Below are 27240 nucleotides of genomic sequence, written 5' to 3' on the forward strand. Positions count from 1 at the left end.
GGCTTGTGTCGATGTGCCCGGAAATGCATGCAATAAGCAAGCTAGCTAAGCAGATAGTTTTGGTAAAGTAGTATAGCTATGTGGACACCTGCTGGTTGAACATCTCATTCCAAAATCATGGGCATTAACAACACTTGTGATTTCATGAAAGTTTAATATTTATAGTAATTTAATTTGAATTTGGCGCTCTGCCATTTCACCGGATGTTGACCAGGTGGGACGCTACCGTCCCACGTATCCATAAGAAGTTTTTAAGGCAGTAAATAGGCCATGATGGCGAAGTAATTACAATATACCAATTAAACACTGGAATGGTAGATGTGCAGAAGATGAATGTGCAAGTAGAGATACTGGGGTGCAAAGGAGCAAGATAAATAAATAAATACAACATGGGGAAGAGGTAGATAGATGGGCTGTTTACAGATGGGCTATGTACAGGTGCAGTGATCTGTGAGCTGCTCTGACAGCTGGTGCTTAAAGCTAGTGAGGGAGATGCGAGTCTCCAGCTTCAGTGATTTTTGCAGTTCGTTCCAGTCATTGGCAGCAGAGAACTGGAAGGAAAGGCGACCAAAGGAGGAATTGGCTTTGGGGATGACCAGTGAGATATACCTGCTGGAGCGCGTGCTATGGGTGGGTGTTGTTATGGTGACCAGTGAGCTGAGATGAGGCCGAGCTTTACCTAGCAAAGACTAAAAGATGAATATCTTCAATATGCACCACGGAATAGTATAAGGACACGCGCAGTTGTGTCACGGATGTGTCTGTCTTAACTTGTAGCCTGTGAGAAAGACCCAATCAGTGACAGAGAGCCGAGACGATTCAGATTGCGCAGCACACTTAAAGAGAAGGGCACAACGCAGAACTCCGGGCCACAAAAGACATGGATTTATTTAGGGTGGATTATAGACACAAAGGGGATGCTGCAGTGAAATTCGAGGCATTATCAGGTGCTTGTCAAATTGTGTATGAGAGACTGATGGAGTGTGTACAGGTCTGGGCAAAAAAAACAAGCGGAGCTCATGCCTTTCAAGCAACTTTTTTTCAAATCATCATTAGTCTAATGCAGCCTTACAATGTATTAAAATTCAAAACATATAGCCCCATGTTTGTAGAACAACTAAAGTTACATTTATAACTCTAAATTAAGCATATAGCAGTACCTATTTATTTTTAACCGCTCAACACCGCTCAACACCAACATGTGCGCACTCCGTCAAATCGTTTGGAGAAAATATTTTATATTTTATTCAGCTTTGTTCAATTGTATTCTTCACACTATAAAATAATGTCACGTAATTAATTATAAGCAAATCTTGTCTGCTAAATAAACTAATGTAGCTGACAGCCATTTAGCATAGCCACATCAGGACCTAACATACTAACTGAGAGTATGCTATTCTTCTGAAATAGGCTAAATTTTCTTCATATCATGCTTCTTTAGACCCGTCTAAAATAAAAAATGGATTTATTTATTAAGGTGTAGGCCATATTACATGGATTTATTAGACTTTTTAAAATGGCTTGTAGGCTATGTGTGGAACACAGGAGATGCTAAATGTGTTCGTTAATTAATGGTCAATTACCGTGAGACCAACAGTTATTTGCTTGACAATCACCGGCTGACAAAATTTTGTGACCGCCACAGCCCTAAAAGTGTCAACTGCAAAGTTTGGTAGAGGAGGAATAATGGTCTCGGGCTGTTTTTCATGGTTCGGGCTAGGCCCCTTAGTTCCAGTGAAGGGAAATCTTAACCCTACAGCGTGACATTCGAGACAATTCTGTGCTTCAAACTTTGTGGCAACAGTTTGGGGAAGGCTCTTTTTCAGCATGACAATGCCCCTATGCACAAAGCGAGGTCCATACAGAAAGTGTTTGCTGAGATCGGTGTGGAAGAACTTGACTGGCCTGCACAGAGCCCTGACCTAAACCCCATCGAACACCTTTGGGAAGAATTGGAACGCCGACTGCGAGCCAGGCCTAATCGCCCAACATCGGTGCCCGACCTCACTAATGCTCTTATGGCTAACTGGAAGCAAGTCCCCACAGGTCGCAGTTGTAAATGAGAACTTGTTCTCAACTGGCCTACCTGGTTAAATAAAGGTGAAATGAAAAAAATTGGAAGAACTGCCCACATTTACTTTTCATCAGCCAACAAGATGAGTAGGCCTAACGAACAGCAAAAGCACTAGCCTATGTCAATCTACTATCCTCCATAATACAAAAGTCGACCTATTCTATTCTGTGCAAGAAATAAACATTCCAAACATAGTCTGAGACAGTTTAGGGATGCGATAGATCCCAAATTAATACAACCACTAGCATAAAAAAAAAAATGTTTATGCAATGTGGCTGACGCAACAGATCAGAATGTTTAGCTTAAAATGTTGATAAACTATTAGGCTATTTCTTCACATTATAAGCGCAGCAATGTGCACATGGTAGTAGGTTATAAGCGACAATGTTCCATTAGTGGAAAACACCATTATCAAAAGTGACAGCAAATGCAATTATGCATGTAATGCTTTTATTATAAAGGTGCATCTTTATGGTGAAAATTATCTTCCCAAACTTGAATCTCACGTGCTGCTTATATATGCCAGTTACATGCAGACCAGACCAATCGTGCGCATGTTGATTTTGTCCACCCATACCAGACGCGATCAGGACACGCAGGTTGAAATATCAAAACCAAATTCTGAACCAAATGTATTCACTTGGGGACAGGTCGATATGCAATTTAGCTAGCTAGCTTGCTGTTGCTAGCTAATTTGTCCTAGGATATAAACATTGGGTTGTAATTTTACCTGAAATGCACAAGCTCCTCTCTGTGTACATTTATTTTGCAACGCTCACGCACGCGTTGCGATAAATGTGGTCAGCATGTTAGGCTCTACACCCCTTGTAAAGCGGATTAATGTGCTTCATTTTAGGAAGTTATTTGGCCACTTTAGTTGTAATACAAACCTTATTAAAACATATAGGCCTATGGGCTAGGCAACATGAGGTGTTTGACTATGATTCGAACAAGTCGCAAAAAAAAGGCATTGTTTATTACGCTGGGCATCATTCACGTGATAGGCTATTGTCCTGTTGTAAATATATATTTTTTTGCCATCCCTCGCTCTCCTTGTTAGATATTAAAACACTTATGGCTTGGTAGCGAATGTCATGGCCATTGAGCTAGTTTTCATAGTAGCAGTAAACAGGACAAAGTGATTTGAGAGATGGAGAGAGATGTGAGGAGATGGGAAAGGAAGGGAAGTTAAGGCCTCGCATTATCCAATCGTAGCAGTAGAAACAAGTTGACATAGTTGAACTAGCCAATTGAGTTGTTTAAAATGTAGTCCTGGCAGCGGAGTTGTTTAGACAGCTGAAAAATTATATTTTCCAGATCACAAAAAAAAATATACACTGCTCAAAAAAATAAAAGGGAACACTAAAATAACACATCCTAGATCTGAATGAATGAAATAATCTTATTAAATACTTTTTTCTTTACATAGTTGAATGTGCTGACAACAAAAATCACACAAAAATAATCAATGGAAATCCAATTTATCAACCCATGGAGGTCTGGATTTGGAGTCACACTCGAAATTAAAGGCTGATCCAACTTTGATGTAATGTCCTTAAAAACAAGTCAAAATGAGGCTCAGTAGTGTGTGTGGCCTCCACGTGCCTGTATGACCTCCCTACAACGCCTGGGCATGCTCCTGATGAGGTGGCGGATGGTCTCCTGAGGGATCTCCTCCCAGACCTGGACTAAAGCATCCGCCAACTCCTAGATAGTCTGTGGTGCAACGTGGCGTTGGTGGATGGAGCGAGACATGGATGTCCCAGATGTGCTCAATTGGATTCAGGTCTGGGGAACGGGCGGGCCAGTCCATAGCATCAATGCCTTCCTCTTGCAGGAACTGCTGACACACTCCAGCCACATGAGGCCTAGCATTGTCTTGCATTAGGAGGAACCCAGGGCCAACCGCACCAGCATATGGTCTCACAAGGGGTCTGAGGATCTCATCTCGGTACCTAATGGCAGTCAGGCTACCTCTGGCGAGCACATGGAGGGCTGTGCGGCCCCCCAAAGAAATGCCACCCCACACCATGACTGACCCACCGCCAAACCGGTCATGCTGGAGGATGTTGCAGGCAGCAGAACATTCTCCACGGCGTCTCCAGACTCTGTCACGTCTGTCACATGTGCTCAGTGTGAACCTGCTTCCATCTGTGAAGAGCACAGGGCACCAGTGGCGAATTTGCCAATCTTGGTGTTCTCTGGCAAATGCCAAACGTCCTGCACGGTGTTGGGCTGTAAGCACAACCCCCACCTGTTGACGTCGGGCCCTCATACTACCCTCATGGAGTCTGTTTCTGACCGTTTGAGCAGACACATGCACATTTGTGGCCTGCTGGAGGTCATTTTGCAGGGCTCTGGCAGTGCTCCTCCTGCTCCTCCTTGCACAAAGGCGGCGGTAGCGGTCTTGCTGCTGGGTTGTTGCCCTCCTACGGCCTCCTCCACGTCTCCTGATGTACTGGCCTGTCTCCTGGTAGCGCCTCCATGCTCTGGACACTACGCTGACAGACACAGCAAACCTTCTTGCCACAGCTCGCATTGATGTGCCATCCTGGATGAGCTGCACTACCTGAGCCACTTGTGTGGGTTGTAGACTGCGTCTCATGCTACCACTAGAGTGAAAGCACCGCCAGCATTCAAAAGTGACCAAAACATCAGCCGGGAAGCATAGGAACTGAGAAGTGGTCTGTGGTCACCACCTGCAGAACCACTCCTTTACTGGGGGTGTCTTGCTAATTGCCTATAATTTCCACCTGTTGTCTATTCCATTTGCACAACAGCATGTGAAATGTATTGTCAATCAGTGTTGCTTCCTAAGTGGACAGTTTGATTTCACAGAAGTGTGATTGACTTGGAGTTACATTGTGTTGTTTAAGTGTTCGCTTTATTTTTTTGAGCAGTATATATATATATATATACACACATATATATACACACATTCATACATATACACACACATATATATATTATACACATACATATATATTATATACACACATATATATTATATACACATGTATATATTAATACATATACACACACATATATTAATATATATTAATACACACACACACACACACACACACACACACTAGTTTCATAAGCATCCGTGATCACACATCATGACGTTACGTTGGGCCCATTTGCATTGAATAGATGTTATTTTATATTCTCAAACTAACAGCAGTGCATATATGATGTCCTTCCATACAGGCATGACATGCTGGAGTGATCAGTAGGCCAATATAAGCCCCAAGTGGAAGGCAAACACATTGTTTGTCATCTGTAGCACCATAGACTTCACTGATCAGCCAAAACAAGCTCAATAACTCAATGCATGCACACACTTCTATTGAATATGCATTCACCTGTATTGTGAATAGGCCTATGCAATCTTAATTTACCTAGTTGATAAAGAGATTTACCATTCAAATACAATTACTACCATGATATTGTTATGTAGTTAAACAGTCACATTTATAGTTTGATGAAAAAATGTATGCATTAATGCATCTCATGGAAATTTTGTCCAACATTTATTCAAATGTAATGATATTCAATATCGGCCATCGGCCTCCTTGACCCCCAAAAATTGGCATCGGCCCTAAAAAAAATCCACTGGTCATTCTCTAATAAACACACACACACTCACACTCACCTCCATTGTGGAGACCAGGCAGAGTTGATGTTTGATCTGCAGGAAGACAGAGTCGAAAGCCAGCTGATTGGCCTGCTGGTTGAGACGGGTCAGAGCCACTCGGGGCTCAGCCAAAAGACTGGAGTTACCTGTCCCCTTCTCCTACAAAGCAATGGCAACTTGAACATGCCAGACCTCACAACAGACCTAACTCCCTAAAAATATACTCACACTTAATTGCATTACAAGGCTTTAACGAAGCAAAAATGACAAAGACATTAACCTCAAGACTATATTTTCTCCCTGATTGTACCCATTCTAAAAAAACTATACACAGACACAAATTAAAGTTAACAGTGCCAAGTCATCTCCATTTTCCGTCAGCATCACCATCCATACCTTGAGGGAGTAGAGGACCTCCATCAGGCTGTTGTACTCTGCCATGTTGCCCCTCTGTAGGTAGTTGTACTCCTGCCAGGGGTTCCTGCCGCTGGTCTTCCTCTCTGTGGAGCTGGCCTCCTGGATGCCCGCCAGGCTCAGAGGGCTGTATGACTCAGACAGGTACTTCCCTGCCGTGGCCAGGATCCTATAGGATCATCATGTAAGGTGTGTTGAGACGCATGTACTATATAATGCACATTTAAATAAAATTTACTTTAGTAAACTTCACCTATAGGACATGGCAAGAGAATGGGGGAAGTAAGAATGGATATCAGTCAGGGAGTCAGGTTACTACAGAGTAGGGGCTGGGGGTTGATTTGGAATTCAGCAATTGTGATGGTGTTGGTCTTACTTGTTTGACAGCTGCTGCTCATAGGCACCACACTGTCTCAGCAACTCCCCACAGGTGGCAATGATTCTGCAATGCAGAGGAAACATGGGGAATCAAAAAAAGTTAAATACAGTTCATGCACAACTAGATCCTTTTCATACTACTGAGCCAAGCCCAGCCGAGCTGTACTGCACTGGCCTGGTTATACATTAACCATAGTTGTTGGAACCGTCCTGAAATTACAATGGGCAAAGGAAAATAGAGTCAGCAGAGTTTGGTTTCGGTTTGCACAAAACCCACCTGACAGAGTTCTGGAAGGCGGTCCAGTCCTCTTGGAACACAGCAGCACTGGGCGTGTCCTCCAACCTGCACTTCTTCCTGATTGACTGCAGAGTGGTGGAGAAGTCTGACACATACCTGTGGAAAATATGGCCAAGACACATATGTGAGGGAAATGAGGGCAAAGTCAACAGGAATATTCACATTTACTGTGTAGTATATACAGTGGGGTCTGAAATAATTAACACCGATGGTAAAGACGAGCAATAATGACTGAATAAAATAAATAATATGAATGAGTTATTGTATGCACATTTTGGGGGGGGAAATTATATTATTTTATACTAATACAATTGATCACCTTTACTCCACACACAGAAACGCATACAATGCTCTCCCTCCCTTTGACCATAACTCTATCCTCCCGATTCCTGCTGACAAGCAAAAATTCAAAACATGAAGTACCAGTGTAATGGAGATTTTAATGTTTGTGCTTTTCTTAAACTAATTTCTGTGTTCTATTCATGTGCTGTTCTATAAAACATTTTCTGTGTTCATGCAAGTGGTTGACTGAACAAATCCTCCTCTTATCAGTAGCTGCAATTTGGCAGTATACCCAGACCTTGCTTTGAGAACAAACTAAATATATCTGTCTCAGCTTAAAGAGAAGCCTCGTGAGGTGTTGGTCTGTCACATGTTATGAAACAGTATTGGTCGGTCACATGAATAAAACAAAAGCAGTAATGATGAATTAATCATGCTAAATCACGCAAATATAACTTGTCTGTGTATAGCCGTACATAAGACAACTGCTGGGACTGCCCAGAAGAGCTCCTGATTGACATGTGTACTATGGTGAATTGAGTTGGTTGGAACCTCTCCAGCTCGCTGACAATAAACAATGATTCATTTAAGATTTACTGAGTGTCCCTGTGTAAGAATTTCCATGAAAATTTGGCGTCAACGAACAGCATGATTGAATCTGCCTGCGGAGCTTTCCAGTGAGGGTCTGCGAGGAAAACCGGTGGCGCATTTAATGAAGCGTGAAGGAAATTCCCGTCTGACCAAAAGAGGACGAGGACCCATCCAGACCAGACCATTAATGTGAGCTGCCCAGGAGGAGACACATCATCCATGACCAATTGAGAGACGGCAACTGATTTCAGTAAGTCAATTTAAATGAATCTGTATAAAAATATATTTTTTTATAAAAACACCAGCGCGCTGACAATAAACAATGATTCATTAAGATTGACTTTGAGTGTCCGTGTGTAAGAATTTCCACGACATGCTTAATAAGGAAGTGGTCCAATGAAGCGGATGCTAAGCTACCGGACTGTTTCGCATGCACATACTGGAATATGTTCCAGGATTAATCCGATAACATACTCTACATGGCCATGCAATCTCCATAGACAAACAATTTCTGTAGAATATTCTTACTGAAGAGTTCAGTGACTTTCAACGTGGCACCGCCATAGGATGCCACCTTTCCAACAAGTCAGTTTGTCAAATTTCTGCCCTGCTAGAGCTGCCCCGCTCAACTGTAAGTGTTGTTATTGAGAAGTGGCAACGTGTAGGAGCAACAACGGCTCAGCCACAAAGCTCACAGAACGGTACCACCGTGTGCTGAAGTGTATAACTCAACAAAAAAAAAATATATAAAAAAAATAATATATAAAAAAATAATCACCTGTCCTCGGTTGCAACACTCACTACCGAGTTCCAAACTGCCTCTGAAAGCAATGTCAGAACAAGAACTGTTTGTCGGTAGCTTCATGAAATGGGTTTCCATGGCCAAGCCTAAGACCACCATGCTCTAGGAGTGGTGTAAAGCTCACCGCCATTGGACTCTGGCATTCCAATGGACGAATCTGGGTTTGGCAGATGACAAGAGAACGCTACTTGCCCGAATGCATAGTGCCAACTGTAACGTTTGGTGGAAGAGGAATAATGGTCTGGGTGTCACGTCCTGACCGGGAAAAAAGGGTCATATGGCATAGTAGTATGGTCAGGGCGTGGCAGGGGGATTGTTTTGTGTGGTTTGGGGGTTTTTTGTTCTAGGGGAATTTGTTCTAGTTTTCTATGTTTTGTTTTCTATGTTTGGCCGAGTATGGTTTCCAATCAGAGGCAGGTGTCTTTCATTGTCTCTGATTGGAAGCCATACTTAGGCAGCCTGTTTTCCTTTGGGTTTTGTGGGTGGTTGTTTTCCGTTTAGTTGTTGTTACCTGACGGAACTGTTGGTCGTTTGTTATTTTGTATTTGAAATGTTTTCATTAAAAGGAAGAATGAGCACTATACACGCTGCGCCTTGGTCTAATCCCTTCGACGCTTGTGACAGAACCACCCACCATAAGAAGACCAAGCAGCGAGGGAGGAGGCATTTGGAGTCATGGACCTGGGAGGAGATACTAGATGGGGCAGGACAGTGGACAAAGCCGGGAAAGTATCGCCGCCCGCCGGAGGAGATAGAGGCAGCGAGGGCGGAACGGCGATAATGGGAGGAACGGCTGGGACGGCAAGAGGAGGCTGAGAAGCAGCCCCCCCAAACCGGAGCCAGTCATGGAGTCAAGCACGGAGCTTGATGAGAGATTCCGGAGGGAGGTACTGGCGGAGAGGGCACGACAGAGCAGGCGTGCAGAGGGGCGAGCGATGCATTACGGGGTGATGCGCACTCTCTCGCCCATACGCACGCACAGTCCGGTGAAGTCGGTACGGGCTCCTCAACGTTGTTGTGCGAGAGTTGGCCGGCAGCCAGGGAGAAGTGCGCCGGCACAACGTATCTGGTCTCCAGTGCGTCTCCTCGGCCCAGCTTACCCTGCACCTGCTCTACGCACGACAGCCCTCATTCTCCAGCACAGCCCAGTTCACCCTGTGCCAGCGCTCTGCCCGTGCCGGGCTACAGTGACCATCCAGCCAGGACGGGGTGTGCCAGCCCTAAGCTCCAAACCTCCGGTGCGCCTCCACGGCCCAGTGTGCCCCGTGCCTGCTCTGCGCACCCAGTCTCCTGTAAGTCTCCCCACTCTCCAGCGACACCCCTCAGCCCGGGGCCAACAGCGACGCCCCTCAGCCTGTGACACTGGGGTTGTTTTTCATGGTTTGAGCTAGGCCCCTTAGTTCCAAGGAAGGGAAATCTTAACGCTGCAGCATACAATGACATTCTAGACAATTCTGTGCTTCAAACTTTGTGGCAACAGTTTGGGGAATGCCATTTCCTGTTTCAGCATGACAATGCACAAAGCGAGGTCTATACAGAAAGGGTTTGTCGAGATCGGTGTGGAAGAACTTGACTGGCCTGCACAGAGCCCTGACCTCAACCCCATCGAACGCCAACTGCGAGCCAGGTCTAATCGCCCAACATCAGTGCCCGACCTCGCTAATGCTCTTGTGGTTGAATGGAAGAAAGCCCTCGCAGCAATGTTCCTACATCTGGCGGAAAGCCTTCCCAGAAGACTGATACAGTCCCCAGTCATTGGCTTCATTAATAAGTGCATCAATGACGTTGTCCCCACAGTGCCCTGTGGCCGGCTCTGATGCTCGTCAGACGTGGCAGGGCTTGCAAACTATCACTGAATACAAACAGAAACCCAGCCAAGAGCTGCCCAGTGATGTGAGCCTACCACACGTGCCAATGCACTACTATGCATGCTTCAAGGCAACTAACACTGAACCATGTGTGAGAGCACCAGCTGTTATGGATGACTGTATGATAACTCTCTCCGTTACCGATCTAAGTAAGACCTTTAAACAGGTTAACATTCTAAAGGCTGTAGAGCCAGACAGATTACCAGGACACATACTCAGAGCACACGCTGACCAGCTGGCAAGTATCTTCACTGACATTTTCAACCTCTCTCTGACCGAGTCTGTAATACCTACATGTTTCAAGCAAACCATCATAGTCCCTGTACCTAAGAATGCCAGCGCCTCCCAGGGGTGCGTGCTCAGTCCATTCCTGTACTCCTTGTTCACCCACGACTCCAACACCATCATTGAATTTGCAGACGATACGGCAGTGGCAGGCCTGATCACCGAAGCTCAGACAGCCTATGGGGAGGAGGTCAGAGACCTGGCAGAGTAATGCCAGGACAACAACCTCTCCCTCACCATGGGCAAGACAAACAAGCTTATTGTGGACTGTAATGGAGCAGGGCAAGAGCTTCAAGTTCCTCGGTGTCTACGTCACTAAGGACCTAATCATGGTCCAAAAACACCAACACAGTCGTGAAGAGGGCACGAAAACGCCTTTTCCCACTCAGGAAGCTGAACAAATTTGGCATGGCCCTCAGATCCTCAAAAAGTTAGACAGCTGCAATATAGAGATCATCTTGACTGGGTGCATCACTGCTTGGTATGGCAATTGCTTGGCATCCAACTTTAAGAACCCCAAGGTGCTACAGAGGGAAGTACGTACGGCCCAGTACATCACTGGAGCCGAACTCCCTGACATCCATGACCTCTATACCAGGCTGTGTCAGGAAGGCCCAAAAAATTGTCAAAGACTCCTACCAGCCAAATCACAGATTGTTCGCTCTGCTACCACACTACAAGCAGTACTAGAGCGCCAAGTCTGAAGGAACCTGAACAGCTTCTACCGCCAAGCCTGCTGAACAGCTAATCAAATGGCTACCTGGACAATTTGCTTTGACCCTCGTATTATTTATCTTAAATTGTTTTGCACCGACTCGCTTGCACTGGCTCTATGCACACCCACTAAACTCTACCCACACTCACATATACACTACCTTGACACTCCAGCACACACACATACACACTGCTGCTACTCTGTTTATTATATATCCTGATTGCCTAGTCTCTTTTACCCCTACCCACATGTACAGTTGAAGTCGGAAGTTTAAAGACACTTAGGTTGGAGTCATTAAAACTTGTTTTTCAACCACTCCACAAATTTCTTGTAAACAAACTATAGTTTTGGAAAGTCGGTTAGGACATCTAATGTGCATGACAAGTAATTTTTCCAACAATTGTTTTCAGACAGATTATTTCACAATTCCAGTGGGTCAGAAGTTTACATACACTAAATTGACTGTGCCTTTAAACAGCTTGGAAAATTCCCGAAAATGATGTCATGGCTTAAGAAGCTTCTGATGGGCTAATTGACATCATTTGAGTCAATTGGAGGTGTACCTGTGGATGCATTTCAAGGCCTACCTTCAAACTCAGTGCCTCTTTGCTTGACATCATGGGAAAATCAAAAGAAATCAGCCAAGACCTCAGAAAAACAATTGTACACCTCCACAACTCTGGTTCATCCTTGGGAGCAATTTCCAAACCCCTGAAGGTACCACATTCATCTGTACAAACAATAGTACACAAGTATAAACACCATGGGACCACGCAGCCGTCATAGCGCTCAGGAAGGAGACGCGTACTGTCTCCTAGAGATGAACGTACTTTGGTGCGAAAAGTGCAAATCAATCCCAGGACAACAGCAAAGGACCTTGTGAAGATACTGGAGGAAACAGGTACAAAAGTATCTATATCCACAGTAAAACGAGTCCTATACCGACATAACCTGAAAGGCCACTCAGCAAGGAAGAAACCACTGCTCCAAAACCACCAGACTATGGTTTGCAACTGCACATGGGGACAAAGATCGTAGTTTTTGGACAAATGTCCTCTGGTCTGATGAAACAAAAATAGGACTGTTTGGCCATAATGACCATCATTAAGGTGGAGGCTTGCAAGCCGAAGAACACCATCCCAACTGTGAAGCACGGGGTTGGCAGCATCATGTTGTGGGGGTGCTTTGCTGCAGGAGGGACTGGTGCACCTCACAAAATAGATGGCATCATGAGGCAGGGAAATGCTGTGGATATATTGAAGCAACATCTCAAGACATCAGTCAGGAAGTTAAAGCTTGGTCGCAAATGGGTCTTCCAAATGGACAATGACCCCAAGCATACCTCCTAAGTTGTGACAAAATGGCTTAAGTACAACAAAGTCAAGGTATTGGAGTGACCATCACAAAGCCCTGACCTCAATCCCATAGAAAATGTGTGGGCAGAACTGAAAAAGCGTGTGCGAGCAAGGAGGCCTACAAACCTGACTCAGTTACACCAACTCTGTCAGGAGGAATGGGCCAAAATTCACCCAACTTATTGTGGGAAGCTTGTGGAAGGCTACCCGAAACGTTTGACTCAAGTTAAACAATTTAGGCAATGCTACCAAATACTAATTGAGTGCATGTAAACTTCTGACCCACTGGGAATGTGATGAAAGACATAAAAGCTGAAATAAATCATTCCCTCTATTATTCTGACATTTGAAATTCTTAAAATATAAAGGTGATCCTAACTGACCTAAGACAGGGAATTTTTACTAGGTTTAAAAATGTCAGGAATTGTGAAAAACTGATTTTAAATATATTTGGCTAAGGTGTATGTAAACTTCCGACTTCAACTGTACATACTGTATTCCTCAACTACCTGGATCCTCTGCACATTAACTTGGTACTCATACTACTTCGATATAGCCTCGTGATTGTTTTTATTTTGTTACCTTTTCTTTAGCAAATATTGGACTTACTTTTAAACTGGACTTTGGGAATTGGCTCATAAGTAAGCCTTTCACTGTAAAGTCTACACCTTTTGTATTCGACACGTGACCAATAAAATTGGATTTGAGAGTATGGGTAAAATTATTAGACCAAAAGGTGAGGACACAACAGTTCACCTGACAAGACTGAATCCAGACATTACACTGTTGATTTTATGTGAATTTTACATTTACTGTACTTTTTGCAGCATTTGTTGATAACAAATTCTGAAAATATCATGTTACAGAATATATCCAGGGTAAGAACATTCAAGGAAAATAGGGCCGGGACGATATCAGTATCGTGGCAAGGAAACAAAACATGAAGCAGATTTAAGTTCTTTAGGAAAACAGCCCTACTGTTGGACACTAACGTCAATATGTTGTCATCCAGAGTGACATTTATTTATTTTCGAAGCTATAGCATACAATATTTTACATACAGCAGGTTTTTAAAGGACCAAAAGAGTTTGGCCTGATTTGTGTTTTCATTTTTGTCAAAAACATTTCAAGGATGGTATGAAGGTATGAAAATCTGGATACCGCCCAACCCTATACAGACACACACGGTCAGATGACGAGCAGTTGCCATTAAAAAGGCGGTGATGCAACCGGTCAGGATGCTCTCAAATGGTCCAGACCATTTCCGGAGACCTTCTCCCTTACCTCACCTCGCTCATCAACTCATCTTTGACTGCTGGCTACGTCCCTTCCGTCTTCAAGAGAGCGAGAGTTGCACCCCTTCTCAAAAAACCTACACTCGATCCCTCCGATGTCAACAACTACAGACCAGTATCCCTTCTTTCTTACCTCTCCAAAACTCTTGAGCGTGCCGTCCTTGGCCAGCTCTCTTGCTATCTCTCTCAGAATGACCTTCTTGATCCAAATCAGTCAGGTTTCAAGACTGGTCATTCAACTGAGACTGCTCTTCTCTGTGTCACGGAGGCTCTCCGCACTGCTAAAGCTAACTCTCTCTCCTCTGCTCTCATCCTTCTAGACCTATCTGCTGCCTTTGATACTGTGAACCATCAGATCCTCCTCTCCACCCTCTCCGAGTTGGGCATCTCCGGCGCGACTCACTCTTGGATTGCGTCCTACCTGACAGGTCGCTCCTACCAAGTGGCGTGGCGAGAATCCGTCTCCGCACCACGTGCTCTCACCACTGGTGTCCCCCAGGGCTCAGTTCTAGGCCCTCTCCTATTCTCATACACCAAGTCACTTGGCTCTGTCATATCCTCACATGGTCTCTCCTATCATTGCTACGCATACGACACACAATTAATCTTCTCCTTTCCCCCTTCTGATAACCAGATGGAGAATCGCATCTCTGCATGTCCATTGTGTCCTCCTCCCAGAGTGCTAAGAGCCTTGGCGTGACCCTGGACAACACCCTGTCGTTCTCCGCTATCATCAAGGCAGTGACCTGATCCTGTAGGTTCATGCTCTACAACATTCGAAGAGTACGACCCTGCCTTACACAGGAAGCGGCGCTGGTCCTAATCCAGGCACTTGTCATCTCCCGTCTGGATTACTGCAACTCGCTGTTGGCGGGGCTCCCTGCCTGTGCCATTAAACCCCTACAACTCATCCAGAACGCCGCAGCCCGTCTGGTGTTCAACCTTCCCAAGTTCTCTCACGTCACCCCGCTCCTCCGCACACTCCACTGGCTTCCAGTTGAAGCTCGCATCTGCTACAAGACCATGGTGCTTGCCTACGGAGCTGTGAGGGGAACGGCACCTCCGTACCTTCAGGCTCTGATCAGTCCCTACACCCAAAGAAGGGCACTGCGTTCATCCACCTCTGGCCTGCTCGCCTCCCTACCTCTGCGGAAGCACAGTTCCCGCTCAGCCCAGTCAAAACTGTTCACTGCTCTGGCACCCCAATGGTGGAACATGCTCCCTCACGACGCCAGGACAGCGGAGTCAATCACCACCTTCCGGAGACACCTGAAACCCCACCTCTTTAAAGGAATACCTGGGATAGGATTAAGTAATCCTTCTAACCCTCCCCCCAAAAATATATAGATGTACTATTGTAAAGTGGTTGTTCCACTGGATATCATAAGGTGAATGCACCAATTTGTAATTCGCTCTGGATAAGAGGGTCTGCTAAATGACGTAAATGTAAATGTGGTGCAGCTGTAGAACTTTATGAGGATCTGGGGACCCATGCCAAATCTTTTCAGTCTCCTGAGGGGGAAAAGGTGTTGTCGTGCCTCTCTTCACGACTGTCTTGGTGTTTGGACCATGATAGTTTGTTGGTGATGTGGACACCAAGGAACATGAATCTCTTGTCCCGCTCCACTACAGCCCCGTCAATGTTAATGGGGGCATGCCTGGCCCTCCTTTTCCTGTAGTCCACGATCATCTCCTTTGTCTTGCTCATGTTGAGGGAGAGGTTGTTGTCCTGGCACCACACTGCCAGGTCTCTGACCTCCTCCCTATAGGCTGTCTTATCATTGTCGGTTATCAGGCCTACCACTTGTGTCATCAGCAAACAATGATGTGTTGGAGTCGTGCTTGGCCACGCAGTCGTGGGTGAACAGGGAGTACAGGAAGGGACTAAGCACACACCCCTGAGAGGCCCCGGTGTTGAGGATCAGCATGGCAGATGTGTTGTTGCCTACCCTTACCACCTGTGGGCAGCCCATCAGGAAGTCCAGGATCCAGTTGGAGAGGGAAGTGTTTAGTCCCAGGGTCCTTAGCTTAGTGATGAGCTTTGTGAGCACTATGGTGTTGAACACCGAGCTGTAGTCAATAACCAGCATTCTCACATAGGTGTTGCTTTTGTCCAGGTGGGAAAGGGGAGTGTGGAGATTGAGATTGCGTCATCTGCGGATCTGTTGGGGCGGTGTGCGAATTGGAATGGGTCTAGGGTTTCCAGGATGATGGTGTTAATGTGAGCCATGACCAACCTTTCAAAGAACTTCATGGCTACCGACGTGAGTGCTACGGGGCGGTAGTCATTTAGGCAGGTTACCTTTGCATTCTTGGGCACAGGGCCTAAGGTGGTCTGCTTGAAACATGTGGGTATTACAGATTTGGTCAGGGAGAGGTGCTTTTTTAAGCTCTCCTACTTGTGCCATTGAGGAATTATAGAAAGCACACTTGTAGGTATTTTGTTTTGAACACAACCCTGCATCCCGTCATCACACAATTACTGTTGTTCTTCACGCAATCCAGAAACGGTCCAGTATAAATCACAATCTGGGTCAGGTGGGCATGGTTTGAAAGGTTATTATACTGCCAACATAACTAGCTAAGTTATAAAATACAATCTTACAGTGTTAGGCTTTGACAAGGCAATTCATACAGCACTGTGCAGAGCATGTCTGACGTCATGTATAGCATGCAACTGTACAGCCACTGCCCAAAACTGCCATTTTCAACTCATGTGTATGAGTATAAAGGTTAAAACAAAATATCTTTCACTGAGCAATTGTATTAGTATAAAATCATTTCTGAATTTTTTAAAGCATACAACATAGCTCAGTATTTAAATTATGTTGGTTATACAGTCATTATTACTCATCTTTATCAAGGGTGTCAATAACTCGTACCCCACTGTAAGTGTTTGTACTTTGTAGCTGTGTACTGTGTAGCTGTGTAGTGTAATTAAGTGTGTGCAAGTATGAACTGTAGTGTATACATACAAGTATGAACTGTAGTGTATAATTACTTGGTGAAGAGGGCTTTGAGGGCCTTGAGGAGGCCACACACGGCCAGGCCGTCGGTCAATTTGGCACAGCGGTCCACAGCAACACTGGCCAGGCCAAACAGCTTCCCCACTGAGTGACTCAGCTCCTCCACACAGTCTATCACCTCCCCACGCTCCTGATAGAGGGAGGGTGATAAGGAGAAAGAGGTAGAGGGAGAGAGAGGAGAGAAAGTGTAATGAAGAGAGAAGGAAAGAGGAACACAGTCAATGGTCACATGGTCCTTTCCACCTGCCTACCCAGGTATGACACTAAAATATGAAATTACCATTGTATCAGGGTTGGGGTGTGTGTGTGTGTGTGTGTCTGTGTCTGTATAGGGTTGGGCGGTATCCAGATTTTTATACCACCCTTGTGCCATACCGGGGTATATGGTATTACCAGCACTGCACACAAAAAAAGCCTAATGAACGTTATCAGAATGCAAACAAAACACTAACAAGTCAATGCATCACCGCCAGGTATGGTAACTGCTCTGCATACAACCGTAAGGCACTTCAGAAGGTAGTGCATATAGCCCAGTACATCACTGGGACTAAGCTTCCTGCCATCCAGGACCTATATACACTAGGTGGTATCAGAGGAAGGCCCGAAAAATTGTCAAAGACTCCAGTCAACCAACTCATAGACTGTTCTCTCACGGCAAGCGGTACCAGAGCACCAAGTCTAGGTCCAAAGGCTCCTTAACAGCTTCTGCCACCAAGCCATAAGAGTGCTGAACAATTATTTGCAGTGACACACTCCCCCCCTTTGTTTTTACACTGCTGCTACTCGCAGTTTAATATCTATGCAGTAACTTTAACCCTACCTACTTGTACAAATTACCTTCACTAACCTGTACCCCTGCACATTGACTCAGTACCGGTACCCCCTGTATATAGCCTCATTATGATATATATATATATATATATATATATATATATATATATATATATATATATATATATATATATAAAATAATTACTTTAGTTTGTAAATATTTTCTTAAAACTGCATTGTTGGTTAAGGGCTTGAAAGTAAGCATTTCACGGTAAGGTCTACACCGGTTGTATTCGGCACGTGACCAATAAAATCTGATTTGAAATTCCCATTGCAGTTGCTAGCTAAATGCTAACGAGCGAAAGCGAACAAACTAATTGCAAGGACAGACAACCCAGCTCATAAAGTAATACCTCAAAAGTCTAAAAACAGTTTGCTGCACACACAAAACAAATATTAGACACCAGGGATCTTGATCCAGGAGGGGATTCTATGCTGAGGATACTGAGATAACTAGCAAGTTAGCAAAGAATACACAACTGGAGAGTATTAAGCACATTTAACTTATTAATATAAGATACTGTATCTAGCTGGTAAACATTTAGTAGTGTGTAAACTTGATCACCTCCGCCATGCTGCACAGTAACTCTCGTTGTGCACTAGCTGTAAAAAAACAACATTTGTTTTGGGAAATTACCAGCAAGCTGCAAAATTATGTAACAGGTGAAATGAAGAACGCAATCTGCTTTATCTTGTAAGCAAATGCACAAGTTGATTACAGGTATTTACTTACAAGTCTAAATAAAAATTAAAATGTAATAAAACACTTAAGAAAATACGTTTCTACGGTATTGAAAATCATACCATGGGTTTTCAAAATACCCCGGCATACGGTAGATACAGTGTACCGCCCAACCCTATGTTGGTACGTACAGTAAGGTCCCAAATTATTGCCACCCTTGATAAATACTGCATAAAACCTAGGTGGGACCAAGTCACTATTATTTGAGTCACAAGCATATTTATGGAAATCAACTCTCCCTGTTCGCTAGCTCACCCGACCTGTGCTGATTGGCAGTTTGCTAGTCCAATCAGAGGGCCGAGTGTGTGTTTCACTACCCAATCTGTTCCACTGTATATTTTTTTGCAAATGCGATGCCTAAAATATGGTAGTGAATCTTTGATGTTATGGGGCTATTTTGCATCCACTGGTCCTGGGGCCCTTATTAAGGTCAACGGAATCATGAACTTGACCTAGTACCAGGACATTTTAGATAACCTGGTTGCCTCTGCCAGGAGGCTGAAACTAGGCCGCAAGATAATAACCCCAAGCACAAAATCCACGAAGACATGTTTAATTAACCACAAAATAAACAGTTTGCAATGGCCATTTCAATCTCCGGACTTGAACCCCATTAAAAAACCTGTGGTTTGAATTGAAGAGGGTAGTCATATATGCGCAGACGAAGGATATCAAGGATCTGGAAAGATTCTGTATGGGGGAAATGGTCAAAGTTCCCTCCCAATGTGTTCTCCAATCTCATAAAACATTTTACAAAAAGGCTCAGTGTCTTTGTCGCAAGGTGAGGTATTGAAAACAAGAGGGACATTAATTTGGTATATATATATATATATATATATATATATATATATATATATATATATATATATATATATATATATATATATATATATTTATTTTCTTTTTCAATTGTTTTAGTATAAAATACAAATGTTCAAATTGTTTTGAGCATACAATATATCTCAGTAATTGTATTATTTATTTTATAGCCTTTTTTGCTCATCTTTATCAAGGGTGCCAATCATTTCGGACCTGACTGTACGTGTCTCTCACCAGGGGCATGGCGCTGATCTGGATGAGGAGGTGGGACTTCTCCAGGTCTCCATACTGCAGCTGGTAGGGTTTGTAGGGGTCGTACAGGGAACTGACCAGCTCATTCACCTTCAGCAAGTTGTTCTCACCTGAGAGGTACAACCACAATGTAAGTCTACAGTACCTTGAGGTCTGAACAGTGAGCACCGGATTTTCCCCCCCAAATCGCTCACTTAACATCAGTCCTAAGGAAAAGTTTGAATTTCGTGGGTGGAGCTAAAGTCAGGATTCATCCTTATACATCATTACAATTCATTAGTCATTATAAACATGTAATGACCAGATCTTTCAAATACTTGAGCTGCATTTACTTTAGTTTCCCTACTATAATTATGTTACCTATGGAATAGTCCCAAAAGTGCAAACGTCAAGCCAAATCAAGGGCACCTTAACATCTATGGGAAACGTAGGACGTGAGCACTCTATTCAACAGCCACTGGAAGACCGTGGCGCAAAATACAAAAACCTTAAATGCATTAAACTTCAATTTCTCAAACATGTGACTATTTTACACCATTTGAAAGATAAGACTCTCGTTAATCCAACCACATTGTACGATTTCAAAAAGGCTTTACAGCGAAAACAAAACATTAGATTATGACAGGAGAGTACCCAGCCAGAAATAATCACACAGCCATTTTCAAAGCAAGCATATATGACACAAAAACACAAACCACAGCTAAATGCAGCACTAACCTTTGATGATCTTCATCAGATGACACTCCTAGGACATTATGTTATACAATACATGCATGTTTTGTTCAATCAAGTTCATATTTATATCAAAAACCAGCTTTTTACATTAGCATGTGATGTTCAGAACTAGCATACCCACCCAAAACTTCCGGTGAATTTACTAAATTACTCATGATAAACGTTAAAAAAAATACATAAATTATTTTAAGAATTATAGATACAGAACTCCTGTATGCAATCGCGGTGTCAGATTTTAAAATAGCTTTTCGGCAAAAGCACATTTTGCAATATTCTGAATACATAGCTCGGCCATCACGGCTAGCTATTCAGACACCCGCCAACGTCGAGGCTCAGTAAACTCAGAATTACTATTAGAAAAATTGGATTACCTTTGCTGTTCTTCGTCAGAATGCACTCCCAGGACTTCTACTTCAACAACAAATGTTGTTTTGGTTCCAAATAATCCATAGTTATGTGCAAATATCTCCGTTTTGTTCGTGCGTTCAGGTCACTATCCAAACGGTAACGCGCGAGCGCATTTCGTGACAAAAAAATTCAAAATGTTCCTTTACCGTACTTAGAAGCATGTCAAACGATGTTTTAAAATCAATTTTTATGCGATTTTTCTCGTAAAATAGTGATAATATTCCAACCGGACAACGTTGTATTCATTCAAGAGGGAAAGAAAAAAATGGTGATCTCGCGTGAACGAGCATTTCCATTCCCTTTGTCCTCAGGCAGACCACTGAAAATCAGAGCTCCTATACTTTGCCCAGAGACAGGTGGCGCCCCAATCCACTTTCTGGCGGCTTTAGAGAGCCAATGGAAGCCTTAGAAAGTGCAACATAACCCCACGGATACTGTAGTTTCGATAGACAAGCAAAAGCAGAACTACAAAATCGCAGACAGGGCACCTCCTGCTTGTAATCTTCTCAGGTTTTTGCCTGCCATATGAGTTCTGTTATACTCACAGACACCATTCAAACAGTTTTAGAAACTTTAGAGTGTTTTCTATCCAAATCTACTAATAGTATGCATATTCTCGTTTCTGGAAAAGAGTAGTAACCAGTTTAAATCGGGTACGATTTTTATCCGGCCGTGAAAATACTCCCCCCTAGCCCCAACAGGTTAAGAGACTAGTCAGACTATCCACTATAAATCAAATTGGGGAGTGGACATTTACTGCTAAGCTTTTAGATAACTGAAACTCTATGTTTGTGTAGCTGTGGATTTGACATGTATTTAACCCAAATCTTTTATCAATACAATATTAACATCTATATCATCACTCTCACTGTTGACAACTGATTAAGGATGAAAATAAGCTGTCTAGCTAAATCCAGCACTATTTCGCACCTCAGCATTGACTGACTTGTTGATTAATATGCACTGTCCCTGTTAAAGACAAATGATAGGCCTAAAACTACATAGGAGTAGTAGCAGGTGAACCGACCCAGGTGTGGCAGCATAGCTTGCTCCAGGCTCCTGCCGAAGGTGGCAGCGGTGTGGTGGAGCTCCAGCAAGGTGTCCATCCGCTGCTCCTGGGGGGTGCGCTCCATGGCCGTGCTCAGACACACAGGGATGGAGGGCACCATGGCCCCCAGGATCTGGATCAGCAGCACCGTCACCACCTCGTACGGGTTCTTAAATACCTGGTGGGGGGGTAGATGATACACAGTCAATTGGGGACATGGGGTTAGGCTGTAGACTGCAAAATAAACATGGATATAGTGTATCCTTGAAGCTCAGCTGACATGTTCGTTAAAGCAAAAGGCAAATGTGTTTTATTGTACAGCCTACCAGCGTAAGTTATGCTATGAAAATGGTGTATAATTTATGGTATGAGTGTGTGAGGATACCTAGGGTGTGTGTTGCTGTACTTAGTGTGAGGATACTTAGCTGTGCGTTTTACAGTGAGACGAAGTGTGTGAAAGATGCCTTGTTGTGCGTGTTACGGTATGAGACAGCATCTGTGTGAGCATACCTGGCTGCTCCACTGTAGCTGTGAGTGCCAGGTGGAGAGCAGGGTGTCGTAGAGTTCAGCCAGCTGCTGGTTCAGACTCAGCTCACTCTGAGACAGATCCTGCCACACACTCACCAGCTGACCCTGGAAACAAACACACACTCCTACAGATAAACCCCGTAAAACCCTAGCAATTACAGTCCCTCCAGGATTACGCAATTCCGCGATCGTATAATTCATGCAAAAATCAACCAAACCATGCAAATTATGAAAGAGCTCGTAATTTTGACCAATCACGCACTTTTACTGCATAAAAGGTCAGATCAAAAGAAAGTTCGCAATTTCGACCACTGTTACCGCAGAAAACAGCCCCATCAAACCACTCCTCAAACTTTTTTGCCCTGCCAGTGTGTGAATCTGGCCTTCCCTGTGGCTCAGTTGGTAGAGCATGGTGTTTGCAACGCCAGCATGGTGTGTGCATGCAACGCCAGGGTTGTGGGTTCGATTCCCACGGGGGGCCAGTACAAAATTTTTTTAAAAAAATGCATGAAATGAAATCTACGTATTCACTACTGTAAGTCGCTCTGGATAAGAGCGTCTGCTAAATGACAAAAAATAAAAATAAAAATGAATCTGATGGTTGATAACTGACAGGCAGAACAATGAACAGGAATCCATTTCATTTATCAAGAAAAAAGTTACAGCTAAAGTGGGGGCAAATTGTTTCACACTCCATGCAACCTGTGTTGGAACACAAGAGAAAGTCATGCAAAGCATGTGAAAACTATGTCCGAACAGCCACCACAGCAGCAGCAGATCACCATGACTGAAGACTGAAGTGATGTGCAGCTTGAGATTTATTCATTATTTTTGAATGACCCGTTTTACTGACTCGAGAATCATTATTCCTTTTGTTTGAACTTCCGGCCGCAATGAAGAATCGATTGATTTACACTCCTCCGGCTCAGCGCAGCGGCTCCAGAACTGTCTATCATGTGTTCACGCAAGAAAATAGATCATGCTGCAGGCAGCATAGAGACGGAGACTATTCGGCTTAAAATACTAGAACTGAGCACATACGACTTTTTAGTTGCTTTATTTGAAATGAACATGATCAAAACATAAATCTGTAATGCCGCCGTAAAATTAAGCATTTTTGGCCGCAGATATCACAACAACAAAAAACCATTGAGAAATCCTGGGGGGACTGATTAAATTAGTCAGTGATAAATGCAATACATACCTTATGACACTTGTAGTAGTAGGCAAGGAGCTGGGGCATTCTGTCTATCTCTGTGAAGACTTTCACAAACAGCTTGGCTTGGTCTACAGGGAAGAATAGCATGAAGAGGAGAAATAGGAGTTTAGAAATAATATAAATACTGGATTCAGATGAAAGCAAAACACTTAATTTCAACAGTATTCAGTCAAGAGTTTAATCAGCAATTACTTAGGAGACCAATGTATATGAAAACCACCATAGACCTTGGCATGGTCTGAACAGGATGTCTAAACTAATGCGGATTCAATATTCAAACTCTCAATCCCATCCTTTACAAAACAGTATCTTACCTACAGACATGGAATTGAAGGTGGCTACTATCTGGGGGCTGGCCAGGGCCTCCAGCCTGTTCTTCAGAGCCTCCAGGTAGACACATTTCTCAGAGTAGTCTGGCGTATCCACCAGCATGGCTAGGCTGTTCTGCATGGCGGTGAGCTTAGAGGAGATCACTGTCAAATCCTGGGGAACAAGGGAGCGCTGGAGGTTTAGGTTAAAACAAAATGACTAAGCACACGCACAAGACTATACACAAAGTCTACAAAACATTAAGAATGCCTTCCTAATATTGTGTCGTTCCCCCCCTCCACCCGCCCTCAGAACAGCCTCAATTCGTCAGGGCATGTACTCTACAAGGTGTGGAAAGCGTTCCATAGGGATGCTGGCCCATGTTGACTCCAATGCTTCCCACAGTTGTGTCAAGCTGGCTGGATGTCCTTTGGGTGGTGGACCATTCTTGATACACACTGGAAACTGTTGAGTGTGAAAAACCCAGCAGTATTGCAGCTCTTGACACAAACCGGTACGCCTGGCACCTACTACCATATCCCGTTCAAAGGAACTTAAATATTTTGTCTTAGCCATTCACCATGTGAACAGCACACATACACAAGCCACGTCTCAATTGCCCAAGGCTTAAAAAATCCTTCTTTAACCCATATCCTCCCCTTCATCTACACTGATTGAAGTGGATTTAACAAGTGACATCAATAAGGGATCATAGCTTTTACCTGGATTCACCTGGTCAGTATCTGTCAAGGAATGAGCAGGTGTCCCTCACACATACACATGACACTGACACAAAACCCAGATCCATTCACATACGCACGCACATAACACACATGACAACACAAACACACATGCATACCGACACAAATCCACACCCACTGTATTCGGTGCATGCGACAAATACCATTTTATTTGAAATTAAAATCAGTAGACCCTATGGCTTCCCATAAATGTGGGATCTCTACCCTGACTCTATACCACCGAACATAAATATGTAGTTCTGCCTTTTGAGGAGTTAGAATTTTGGGATCTCTCATACTATTAAAGAACACCAAAAAGGCAGGATGTGTAGTGCTCTTTGTAGAACAAGAATAATATTGTCATAAATAAAATGTGCCCAATTATTTTATTGTACCCAATAAAATAATCATTCTGAATCCTAAATGTATTAAATCTGTACAAAGAGTGAATTGCCAGTGTTCTATATCACAGGATAGGAGAGCAAAAGTTTTAGAGGGAGTTTGACGCCACCTGTGTCTTGAAGGTCTCCTCAATGTCTGCACTGAGTGTGCTCCATTTGTCTGCTTCCTGTAGTGCATCGGCAGCCAGGTGCATGCGAGACTTGACCTGATCAAGCTCCACCAAGACCTGCAGCACAGAATCAAGAATAGTAAAACATACAATTCATATTTTGCACATTGTGAGCTTGTTATACTATTTGGATAGTATGATATCCTGTCCAGGTGCTAGATCGTAGAGTATTATGTGCCTGTGTATGTGGCCATGAACGGACTGTGCTGCATCTGTGTTATGGGTCTTTGCTTAGTACAAGTTCCTTCACCCAGTCTGTCTGTGTATTTGTAATATTCAGTGGGAAGAAAAAGTATGTGAACCCTTTAGAATTACCTGCATTTCTGCATAAATTGGTCAGAACATTTTCTCTGATCTTCATCTAAGTCACAACAATAGACAAACACAGTCTGCTTAAACTAATAACACACAAACAATTATAAATTGTGCATGTCTTTATTGAACACACCGTGTAAACATTCACAGTGCAGGTTGGAAAAAGTATGGGAAGCCTTGGATTTAACAACAGGTTGACCCTCCTTTGGCAGCAATAACCTTAACCAAACGTTTTCTGTAGTTGCAGATCAGACCTGCACAACAGTAAGGAGGAATTTTGGACCATTCCGCTTTACAAAACTGTTTCAGTTCAGCAATATTCTTTGGATATCTGGTGTGAACCGCTCGAAGTCATGCAACAGCATCTCAATCGGGTTGAGGTCAGGACTGACTGGGCCACTCCAGAAGGCGTATTTTCTTCTGTTCAAGCCATTCTGTCGTTGATTTACTTCTGTCTTTTGGGTTGTTGTCCTGTTGCATCACCTAACTTCTGTTGTGCTTCAAATGTCAGACAAGATAGCCTCATATTCTCCTGCAAAATGTCTTCATAAATTTGGGAATTCATTTTTCCGTCGATGATAGCAAGCTGTCCAGGCCCTGAGGCAGCAAAGCAGCCCTAAACCATGATGCCCTCTCCACCATAGTTTACAGTGGGATTTCTATTTTAGATTTTTTTATTCTACCTTTATTTAACTAGGCAAGTCACTTAAGAACAAATTCTTATTTTCAATGACGGCCTAGGAACAGTGGGTTAACTGCCTTGTTCAGGGGCAGAACGACAGATTTTTACCTTGTCTGCTCGGGGATTCGATCTTGCAACCATCCGGTTACTAGTCCAACACACTAACCACTAGGCTACCGGGATGAGGTTTTGATGTTGGTGTGCTGTGCCTTTTTTTCCTCCCCACAGTGTTGTGTGTTCCTTCCAAACTCCACAACTGTAGGTTCATCTGTCCACAGAATATTTTGCCAGTAGCGCTGTGTAACATCCAGGTAATCCTTTGTTTGGACAGCAGTGGCTTCGTCCATGGTGTCCTCCCATGAACACCATTCTTGTTCAGTGTTTTACGTATTGTAGATTCGAGATGTTAGCATCTTCCAGAGATTTCTGTAAGTCTTTAGCTGACACACTAGGATTCTTCTTAACCTCATTGAGCAGTCATCTTTGCAGGACGGCCACTCCTAGGGAGATTAGCAACAGTACTGAAATTTCTCCATTTATAGACAATTTGTCTTAAAGTGAACTGACTTTTAGAGATACTTTAGTTACCCTTTCCAGCTTCATGCAAGGCAACAATTCTTAATCTTAGGTCTTCTGAGATCTCTTTTGTTTAAGGAATGGTTCACATCAGGCAATGCTTCTTGTGAATAGCAAACTGACATTTTGTGAGTGCTTTTTATAGGGCAGGGCAGCTCTAACCAAAATCTCCAATCTCGTCTCATTGATTCGACTCCAGGTTAGTTGACTTCTGACTCCAATTAGCTTTTGGAGAAGTCATTAGCCTAGGGGTTCACATACTTTTTCAAACCTACACTGTGAATGTTAAAATTATGTATTTTTCTTGTCTATATTGAATACAATCATGTGTGTGTTATTAGTTTAACCACATTGCGTTTGTCTATTGTTGCGACTTAAATGAAGCTCAGATCAAATTTGATGTAAAATTTAGGCAGAACTCCAGGTAATTCCAAAGGGTTCA

At 43.6% G+C, this 27240-nt stretch overlaps 1 protein-coding gene across 4 annotated transcripts in view; it reads right to left on the bottom strand.

The window, feature by feature from the left end:
• LOC106578298 (conserved oligomeric Golgi complex subunit 7) overlaps positions 1-27240 on the bottom strand; it is a 41708-nt gene that overhangs the window by 9335 nt on the left and 5133 nt on the right. For 2 of the 4 annotated variants that reach the window (XM_014156971.2, XM_045701995.1), the window contains 11 exons: positions 25166-25282; positions 23920-24088; positions 23591-23673; positions 22369-22491; positions 21838-22036; positions 19650-19777; positions 16999-17153; positions 6784-6900; positions 6505-6570; positions 6111-6297; positions 5733-5873 (listed from right to left, as the gene is read on the bottom strand). In XM_014156971.2, the coding sequence (XP_014012446.1) occupies positions 5733-5873; positions 6111-6297; positions 6505-6570; positions 6784-6900; positions 16999-17153; positions 19650-19777; positions 21838-22036; positions 22369-22491; positions 23591-23673; positions 23920-24088; positions 25166-25282 (1485 nt within the window). Of the gene's footprint in view, positions 1-5732; positions 5874-6110; positions 6298-6504; positions 6571-6783; positions 6901-16998; positions 17154-19649; positions 19778-21837; positions 22037-22368; positions 22492-23590; positions 23674-23919; positions 24107-25165; positions 25283-27240 lie in introns of all 4 variants that reach the window. The other 2 variants (XM_014156970.2, XM_014156972.2) reach the window with 1 other exon arrangement.

This window comes from Salmo salar, chromosome ssa19 (assembly GCF_905237065.1).
Source record: "Salmo salar chromosome ssa19, Ssal_v3.1, whole genome shotgun sequence".
In the NCBI taxonomy this organism is placed as follows: Eukaryota; Metazoa; Chordata; class Actinopteri; order Salmoniformes; family Salmonidae; genus Salmo; species Salmo salar.